The 10,744-nt window shown below is 25.9% G+C and overlaps 2 protein-coding genes across 2 annotated transcripts; both read left to right on the top strand.

Moving 5' to 3' along the window:
• Positions 1 to 3,617: 3,617 nt before the first annotated feature.
• Phum_PHUM604800 (uncharacterized protein) lies at positions 3,618 to 4,877 on the top strand (the record flags this gene model as incomplete). The annotated part of the gene is made up of 4 exons (XM_002432880.1): positions 3,618 to 3,821; positions 3,900 to 4,091; positions 4,598 to 4,720; positions 4,797 to 4,877. 4 exons carry the CDS (start codon positions 3,618 to 3,620, stop codon positions 4,875 to 4,877), a joined length of 600 nt encoding a protein of 199 aa, XP_002432925.1.
• Positions 4,878 to 7,190: 2,313 nt separating this feature from the next.
• Positions 7,191 to 8,722, top strand: Phum_PHUM604810 (uncharacterized protein; the record flags this gene model as incomplete). Its single annotated transcript, XM_002432881.1, has 6 exons — positions 7,191 to 7,323; positions 7,427 to 7,725; positions 7,803 to 8,004; positions 8,117 to 8,256; positions 8,346 to 8,572; positions 8,647 to 8,722. 6 exons carry the CDS (start codon positions 7,191 to 7,193, stop codon positions 8,720 to 8,722), a joined length of 1,077 nt encoding a protein of 358 aa, XP_002432926.1.
• Between the last annotated feature and the right edge of the window lie 2,022 nt (positions 8,723 to 10,744).

The raw sequence follows: 10,744 nt of genomic DNA on the forward strand, positions 1-10,744 counted from the left end.
AACTGAATTGAGAATCTTCGCGAAACGACGCGACACACACACACACGTACACACATTCGTGTAGAGTTTAATAAAATAGTTGTTATCATATTTTAAATATAACCGGAAATAGTTAAACTGATAGTAAAAGACAAGAGAGAAAAACTGCTGTTGTTGTTGTTATCAAAGGATCCGCTGTTGTGCGGTTTTTTAAACTGAAAACGATACCTACAAATTAACCGCTGTTTCGTTCGAGAATTTTATTAATCGTCGTGTTTGTCGTGTTTGTTTGTTTGTTAAAGTGAGATTGATAATTGTGATTTTTTAAATAAGGAAGTTAGAACTTCCGTTTTCAAAGAGAGAGAAAGAAGAATACCTGTGGATTTATTTTATAAAATCGCGACATAAATGAAATTCAAAGATTTTCGTTAATAAGGAAAATAATTAGGAAAAATCAAACAATAAGAACAACCGATTGTTATAAGTAGTAATAATAATAATAATAAAATGTATAAAACGGTGAGACACGGGGAAAATTCTCTACAGTATAAAATCCTAGCACAACAGGAAGAAGGTATCACACACGTTAAATGTCGGAAAAGTACAAGGGGTAAAACAGCTGGCATCGTCATCATTATTTTATTTCTCGTTTGCGGAGTTATAGCAACAGCAGTTCTCGTTCCCCTCATACTAACAAATGATTTTATCACGCTGACGGGAACGTTTCAAAAGTAGGTTTTCCTCCCCCCGTGGAAAAATCATTTTTTTCCCGTTTTCCCTTTTATTTTTTCTCCTAATCCTTTCCCTTTCTCTCTCTCTCTCTCTCTCTCTCTCGATCCCTTTCTCTTTCTCTCTTTTTTTTTAAAATCTAAAATAGTTGTTTGCGTGCCTATTATTATTATTATTATCATTATTATTATTCATGCTATTAAAATTATATTGCATGCAAATCGTTGGCGTGCTAGGAAAAGATTTTTTTTTTTTTTTATATACACGTATATGCATATATTTTTAATTTTTTTTTATTGGCGCCATTACGGTTTTTTTTTTTTTTTTAAATTTATTTTACGGTACGTATACGTAAATCCCTAAGATTTATTAATAATAATAATAATAATAATGATAATAATAATAATAGTAATAATAAAATTTATTTTCCGTTGTAGTAGCTGCGGATTTTTTTTTTTTTTTTAAATAGGTTTAAAATTTTAATTAAACTTTCTTAAAATTTATTTATATATATTTATTATTATTATTATTATCGTTTATTTTCCCACGGATGGGACGGGAGGGGAGGGGAGGGGGGGAAATGAGATGAGGGTCGTATGAAATTTGATTGCTTGATCGATACGAACGAAATTGTTTTTTTTTTTAACTTAAAAAAAAGAGATTTTGAGAGGATTGAAAATATTTAAATGCGGGTCGGGGTCCCCCATCATCTCCTCCCCTCCCCTTTTTAATGATTGTGGTAAAATACAAGAGTGACAATTTGGCGGTTAAATGAAAAACCACACGAAAATTTTTTTTAATAATAATAATGATGATGAATAACAAAGTGAAGAGAGAGAGAGAGAAATCGAAGGAAATGTAATAACATAAGGAACGATTCAATTTCTCGGAAAAATTTTATTAATGACGTCACGAATGTTCAAGCACGGATTCCTAAGGGAAAAGATGTGGAAAATTCTAGAACGAATGCCGGTCAAAGTATAAATGATTAAAATTGTACGAAAATAATGATGATGATATTTCTCGTATTCTTATATCGAACGTATTGAATTAATAAAAAAAAAAAAAAACCGGAAGAAGAAACGTTCGAAGAAAAATTATTTCCGGTTGGGAAATTTTTTTTTTTTTTTTTGCACATGATAAAGGGTTTAAATCACACTTTTCTTTTTCCTTTTTTTTTCTTTTCTTTTCTTCCTTTCAATTTTTCTTGTGATTTCCCGTAGGTTTCTAGTAGTAATTTCCTCTCATTAAAATCTCGGTTACGTCACAAAAAAGAAAAGAAGAGAAAATTTTCCTTTTTTCCTTTTTTTTTCCTTTTTTATTATTATATAACATTCAGAAAAGCGTGAAAAATTTAATTTTCTTTTTTTATTCTTTCCATTTTTTTTTTATTTTTCTTAAATGAATGTTCAACATGGCGTAAAATTTTTTATTTTATAATGAGAATGACGTACGACGTTTGTTGTTTGTTATGTTGTTTGTTGTTTGTTGTTTGTTTTTGTCGTAATTTGATTTTTGTGTACGAATTTGATTTTTTCATTTTGGCCATTTTTGAAAAAAAAAATTGTATACATCGTTTTCCTTTTAAATTAACGGATTTTTTCTCTGCGTGAAAAAAAAACCCGCGTGATATAATAATAATAATAATAAGTCCAAAACGTATTTTCCTCCCCTCTCCCCTTCTCCCTCCCTTGTTGCCTTATTATTATTATTATTAATAAATAAAATTCGTTAATAAAAAATTAGGATTCGTTAAAAATTATAAAAAAATCCGTTTTAAACCAAAAAAAAAAAAATTTTTCTGGAATTTTACTCTGGAGCATCTGGAAAAGTGAACGGGATTAAAAAGTGAAAAAAAAAAAAAATAGAAAAAAAGGTAAAAGGTAATGAAGGAGGTGGGGAGAGGAGTGAAAGGGAAAAGAAAATTGCTGAGAATAGGGGGAAAAAAAAATTAAAAATAAAAAATTCCTGGAATAAAGCGGGGGGGGGGGGGGAAGAAAAAAATGAATAAATAATAAATTTTTTTTTTTTTTGGAGAAAAAAAAATAAAAAATTTATAATTCACTGAAAAATTTGGAGTGGGTGGAGACAGGGAGGAGGGAGAGTAAGGAGGAGGCTGGGAGGAGGGAGAGTAAGCAGGAGGCAGGGAAGAGGTAGGGGAAGGAGGAGGGAGTGGAAGGGAAAGGGAAAAGAAATTAATTTAAAACGCTGGACTTATGATTTTTTTTTCGTTTAAGGTTTTCCGTATCGACCTTAAGAAGATCACATACCGGAAATCACGTGGTTGTCATAGCAAAAAAACCACACGGATGGAATTCTTCCAGGCAAAACGTCATACCAAATTCACCAAAAACGACGAAGGCGGTACGACGACGACGGCACGGACAACAACAGCAACAAATTCATCATCATTATCATCATCGGTTTATCACCCGAATAATAATAATAAAAAACGAAGGTGATTATCGATCAAATACCTTTTTTTTTTTATTTTGACGTCATCATCACATGAAACCTTTCGTCGGTCGGTTCGTACGGTTAAATTTCATTTCGACATTTTTTTTTTTTTCGAAAAAAAAAAAATTAATTTAAGCCGACGGATAATGAGATTCTGTAGAAAATTACTTTCTTTATTTTCTTTTGACTTTTTCTCCTTCCACGTCTTTTTTTTTTAATAAAAAAAAAAAAAAAGTTTCTAATAAAACAACGTCAAATAATTACGTGTTTTTATACAAACGTTCGATAAGATTACAATTTTTTTTTAATTTCAGAGATTTTGTTTGTTTTGTTATACAAAGTGTTTGTTTGTTTGTTCTGTTTGTTGTTTGTAAAATCAATTTGTTTAAGGGAAAAAGGAAAAATTTAATGAAAATGTTTTTGTAAATTTCCGACAGCAAACAACCGATTCGATGGAATTGACCACTATTAAATATGGCGAAGATGTATCAAAATCAAATAATAATAATAATGACGTGGCAAAAGACGCGGCGGCGACGACGACAATATCACAAAAAAAAAAATTAATTATTCCAACGTCGACAGAATTGAAAATTTTTACGACTCCGACACCTGGACGACGACGACACGAGGAGGAAGTGGAGGAAACGACAGCAGTAAGTCGGAAAATTTTTTTTTTTCTCCTTCTTCTCCTTCTTCTTTATTAAAAATTTTTTTTTTTTTAATACTAAAAGGTCAAAACTAAGGTCACGTCACCGCCGATACCGATACCTCCTCTACTACCCAAATCGGTTATAAGAGTACAAAGTAGTTATCCGAATTATTATGCCGAAGCGGGTGTGACGCCATCGACGGAAATATCACCATCGTGGTATCAAAATCGTAAATGGAGTTTCGAAGCTCCGGCATCGTTCATTAGTTGGTCTGTAAGTGTCTAACGATAAATCTGCTGACACGAGAGAGAGAGAAAGAAAGAAAGAAAGAAAAAAAGAAAAAGAGAGAGAGAAAGAAAGAAAGAAAGAAAGAAAGAAAAAAAGAAAGAAAGAAAAAGAGAGAGAGAGAGAAAGTGAGAGTTAGAGAGAGATAGAGAAAGAAAAAAAGAAAAAGAGAGAGAAAGAAAGAAAGAAAGAAAAAAAGAAAAAGAGAGAGAGAAAGAAAGAAAGAAAGAAAAAAAGAAAAAGAGAGAGAGAAAGAAAGAAAGAAAGAAAGAAAGAAAAAAAGAAAGAAAGAAAAAGAGAGAGAGAGAGAAAGTGAGAGTTAGAGAGAGATAGAGAAAGAAAAAAAGAAAAAGAGAGAGAAAGAAAAAAAGAAAAAGAGAGAGAGAGAAAGAAATAAAGAGAATGAGAGAGAGAGAGAGAGAGAGAGAGAATGAGAGAGAGAGAGAATGAGAGAGAGAGAGAGAATTAATTAATTTTGTGTGTTTTCCATATAGAAAAATAGAATTTCGAACAATCCACTATCGACGGCCGTCGGAGGTTTGTGTGCCGTTGCCGTTATAATAATAATGATAATCGTTTTGATAAAGAGTTTACCGGGACGTCGAAGATATGTAGAGGTAATTAATAAATTTATTTATTTATTTATTTATTTTTAATAATTATTTATTTATTAATTTTTGTTTGTCACGACAGAAAAAATCAAATTCCGAAACGAAAGAAGAAGACAAAACGAGATTGTTGAAACCTTCGGCTCGAACATCGGATGAAGAATAAAATAAAATGGCGTCGTTTTTATCACTCTCTCTCTCTCTCTCTCTTATCACTATTGATTTTCAAACGATTGATTTATACATAACAAAAAAAAAAAAACTTATTTATTTATTTATTTATGTTTTTAATTAATTAGATTAATAAATAATAATCATCGTATATATTTATACTAAATTGTATATTACTCTTAATAAATGAATGTGTCTTTTAATAAATTATTATATATATACATAAATAAATACATAATAATGATAATAATTATACGTATGTGTGGATAATGTCGTTATTAAGCTACTATTATTATTATTATTAATTTTTTTTTGATTTAATTAAATGTAAAATGATGATGATGACGATCGGTAATCATTTTTTTCTTGTTCATTAAAAACAAAAATTTATTTTTTATTATTATATTATTATTATTATTATTATTATTATCATAGCAGACGAACACGTTAAAATATCAACTGTATTATTATTATTATTAATTTTAATAAAAGAGAAAAGGTAAAAAAAAGAAAAAAGTAAAAAAAAATTTTACACGAAATTAATTTTTATTCAAAATAAATTTTGATTATACGTATATATAAATATAAATATAACCTTTGACCTTTGCATAATGTAAATTAATGATGATAATGATAATAATTATTATTAAAACACTTTTAAGTAATTTAAATAAATAAAAAATTAAATATTTGTATAATAAATGTGAAAGTCGTTAGTAAAATGCATAATAAATTTGAGCTTTTTCTTATTCTTCTTCCTCCTATTATTATTATTATTATTATTAATAATATTTCACTTAATTTATAAATAATAATAATAATAATAATAATAATAATAATAAATGTAATCGATTAAAAAAAATAAATAAATATACAATATTATGCATGAATAATAAAAAAAAAAAAAAAAAACTTAATAATAATTTTAAAAAATTATCTGTGATGATTTAATTATTAAGAAATAAAATAAATAATAATAATAATAATAAATATATTTTTAAAAATTTTATTTTTTTGTTGGTTTTGTTATTTTTTTTAAAACCTTTCCATGTTTTTATTTTATTTTATTAGTTAAAAAGAAAATTATTAAGAAAATAAAAAGAAGAAAAAGAAGAAGAGGGAAAAGTACAAAAATTATGGATGGAGATATTTTTTTTCTAGTGAATGAATGAATGAATGTATTCATTCGTGACGTAACGTGAGAATTATATAATATTAAAACTAATTAAAAAAAAAAAAAACGATGAAGAATATTTAAAAAAAAAAAAAGAAAGAAAAAAAATTTTTTTTTGTTTACTAAGTAAAAAGTTAAGGATTTAAATAGCCATTTAAAAACCATTTTGCTGATTTTGGCGCACTGTTGCCAACTGTTGCCAACATCAAACTGTAAAAAATTTTAACTGATGCAAAGAAACGTACGCTCGATTCGTTAAATTATTTGGGGATAAAAGAAAAAAAAGTTATTTTACGGTTTTTTTTTTTAAATTTAAACGAATTTTTTTTTTTTTGTGAATTAAGTATTAAGTAATTTTTATTTATTATTTATCCATGTGAAATATTTTAATCCCTTTTTTTCTTATTTAAAAAAAAAAAAAAAAATGAATTTAAAATAATGATAGGGTGCGTTGTTGGTTCTTCTTATTTAAAACGAGCCAATTTTTAACATGCTATTTGGCGGGAATATCATAGCTGGAACGTAAGGTAGCACATATAAGGCCATTTGTATAAAATTTTAATCGAATATTTTGGGTAAGTTTATTATAATCAATTCATTATCCATTATTTTTTATTGTTTTCACATAATGGATGTAGTATTCGTTAAAAATTAAACTTCTCAAAAGTGTTTTTGACAATATATATCACAAACATATGAGACGCTTTGAATAGTTTTTTTATATAATTTTTTTATGTGAAATCGTTTAAAATTAATATAAAATCTCATTGAAAAACAATAAAGACAAAGTATATTTTATATTTTGTAATTTATTGCAAGAATTTATTACCAAACAACCTGTTGAGGGTTGTTATATTGTAGCCAGGAGGTTAACCGGTTTTCAAAACGTTTTTTGAGTTATTTTCCTTTAAAAAAATTTATTTTTCAATGTTTTCTTTTGTATTTTCAAACCTCAGAAATACTGCAATGCTGATTTTCTTTTAACCACAACAAAAGCATACTCATCATAATTAATTTTAATAAAAAAGAATTCCAACAAAACTTTGCAACAAAAATGAAAGTTTTCTTATTTGAAAGTCATTTTAAAATATAGTTACTTTAATTTGTTTATCAGAATAAGTCACATACATAATCATGGAAACTCCAAATATACCTACATTCACAAATCGAAGAAGTACAAGAAGTATACTGACAGAAATTCCACCCAGGATGGGCCTTATGGTTGCACATGGAAATGAAAATCCTCGAAATCCGACTACAACTTTAGGTAATTAATATTAACTTTGTAGTTTATTTTAATCATGTACCTGACAATGTTTAAATGTAACCTACAAGATAACATGATTGAAAAATGTTTGTTAACATATAAGTTCCAGGAGTTCCATTTAATGTCAATCGATCTCCAAGCCTTACGACTTCTGCACAATCACCAGAAGAATTTGTTATACAACAAAGAGGAAGAAGGCGTTTACCAGTGACATGGAGTCCTGACATAGATGCGACTAAAAGAGAAGGACCTGGAATCAAAGATAGAACTCCTGTCAAATCTGTTTTAAAAGATAGCCCAATGAAAAGTTCAGTAATATTAAGATCGAGTCCGAGGAAAAGACTACTTTTAAATGATCCCAAAGAATTATGTTTAAGTAGTCCTGAAAAATTAACTAAAAAGGTATTGTGAGAATAAAGGAGTATGTATACTCATGAAAATGAAGGAGTTTTTATTTATATAAAGAGATGCCATTTTAGGTTTCACCGACAAAAAAACTAAGATCAGACAAATCATCAAATTCGCTTTTTTCTGGCAATCAAAATAATAATAATAATAATAATAATAACATGCCAGGACCATCATCGACATTTCAATCTGCATTAAAAGGATTATCACAAGAACAATTGATAAAAATATTTGAAAATGTTCTCATGAAACATCCTCACTTAGAAAGTGTAAGTACATATAAAATTTTTTCATTTGGTGTTTTTTATTCTAATTTCTCGAATGACATTTTATAATGAAAAATTATTATTATTATTATTATAGGAAATAATGGAAATACTTCCAGCACCAGACATAAAACCATTAGAAGATAAATTAATATATCTTAAAAAAAATATATTTAAATCATTACCAAATTCAAGACTGACATCTAAAACGGATTCTCCAGCATACAGTCGAGCAGCTACACATGTGGTTGCATTTAAAGTACTTTGAATTATTTTTCCTCCCTGATTTGAAATGATTTCCGGTAATAATAATAATAATAATAATAAACAATTGTTGTTTTTCCATAGAAATGTGTTCTCGAACAGGGTAAAACATTACTCGAAAGTCAACATTGGAATTCCGTTTTGGAATATGTTTTATTGGCATGGGGATACGTGAAAGCGACTCCCCTATGGGATAATCCACCTCATAATGCTTCCAGAAAACAATGTTTTAAATCTTTGGCGGCCATGGCAATAAGTGCACTTAAAAAAGGATCGTGGTGTAATGAAGAATTGGAGGATATATACATAAGGTCTATAAGAAAATCAATTTGAAATCCCCCAATAATAATAATGATAATTATTAATTTTGTTTGTTTTGTTTTAGGTTTAAAAAATGTGATTCGGAAAGCGACGACATACAAGCATGTCTCAAACAAATATCATCCCTTCGAAAGATTTGAACTCTTAAGAATTAATACGATATTAATAATAATAATAATAATAATAATAATAATGTTATAATTTTGACTGCCTTGAGAAAGGGGAGGGGAGGGAGGGGGTTGTTAATAGTTGTTTATAAAAAGAAATGAAAATAATTTTTTTTTTTGTTCATATCGAGGGTGTTTATATGGAATTGGTGCGTTCGTTTTTGGAAAACGTTTAAATTTAAAATTAAGTGCCATAAATGAATAATAATAATAATAATAATAATTATTGTTTAAAGTAAATAAGTTTATTCATACATAAGAAAAATGAATTTATTCGTTAAAATAATATTTTTTATTTAAATAATATTAATAATAATAAATCAGTTACTGAAAATGTTTTTTTTTTATTATAAATTGAATTTTTGTTAAAAGTATCTGATTTATTTAAATAATAATAATAATAATAATAATAATAATAATAATAATAATAATAATAATAATAATAATAATAATAATAATAGGTTATAAATTATTTAAGGTAGTTTTATATTTGAATGGATTTTGTTTGTTTGTTTGTTTCTATTCTTTCTATCATTTTCTCTCATTCGTTGATATTTTTTGTTTGTAGTATTTTTTAGTTTGATGTTATTGTTCAGAAATGATTTCAGGAAAATGGAAAATTGTTTTTCCACGTTTTTCCATGAATGAATTTTTTTTTTTTTTTTTTTTAAGGAAACGAACGTACCTTATGGGGTTTAACAAAAAAAATTAATTTTAAATAATATCTGATGGAATTTTATTATTATTATTATTACGTAATATTAAAATTGAATGAAGTTATCAAATAATAATAATAATAATAATAACCGATTGATTAATTTTAGATAAATTTTTTTTCTGCGAGATTTGATTTAATGTTTTTGTTTTTTTGTTTTGTTTTGTTTTGTTTTCTGTCTGTTGTAGGAAACTCCTCGCATTTTTTTCTTTTTATTTTCCTTTCTCGTTTTAAAATGAAAGGAAAATTATAATAATGATAATAATAATATAACAACATAACATAAAGTTTTGGCAATATATATTTAACGCATAATTTTATAAATTTATTATTATTATTATTATTATTATTATTTATAAATTTAAATGAATTAACGACTTGATATGATTTTTTTTTTTTTAAACGTTAACAATGCCTAATTAATTGTGAAGTAATAATAATAATAATAATTGAATTCATTTGGTTCTGTTAAGTCGTTGCAAATGATAATAATAATAATAATATCTTATTAGTTAATTCGTTTAGTTTTAAGTCGCATATATAAAAAAAAAAAAAAAATAAAGTGTTTGTGTGTTGCGTCGCCATGTTGTTTGTCGGCCATTAATAATTAATAATCGATTTAATAATTGTCACCGAAAAGAATTTTCTCGCAAACATTCGAAATAATAATAATAATAATATGAAATTTTTTTTTTAATGTTTTCGTCGACGGGGTTATTAAATAAATAACCGTATAATAATAATATTTTATTAAACATAACGTTATGTTTTATTTAAAAAAAAAAAATAATAATAATAATAATAATAAAAGAAGAAGAGGGTACATAACATGGCTTATTATTATTATTATTATTATTGTTTTTGGTAGTATCGTTTTACGATACGATTTTAGTACAAATTTTTTTTTTTTTTTTTAATTAATTAATTAATATCTCTCTCTTGTGTGGGTTTGAAAGGGTTACATATACAAAAAAAAATTAATTATTATTATTATTATTATTATTATTATTATTACCGATACATTAATTTATATATTTTAAAAAAATAATATTTTTTTTTATCATTAAAAATTATTATTATTATTATGGTTTTTTTTTTTTAATTTTAAATTTTTGGGTAAAGAGAAAAAAAAAGGAAAATTATTGGAGAGTGTAATAATATTGATAATAATATCAATTAATTATTATTATTATTTATTTAATAATAATAATAATATAAAAAAAATAATAATAATAATTTTATATTATTTAAAAAAAAAGTTTTTTTTTATTTTTTTTTAT

Source organism: Pediculus humanus, genomic scaffold (genome assembly GCF_000006295.1).
Source record: "Pediculus humanus corporis 1103172108318 genomic scaffold, whole genome shotgun sequence".
NCBI lineage: Eukaryota > Metazoa > Arthropoda > Insecta > Psocodea > Pediculidae > Pediculus > Pediculus humanus.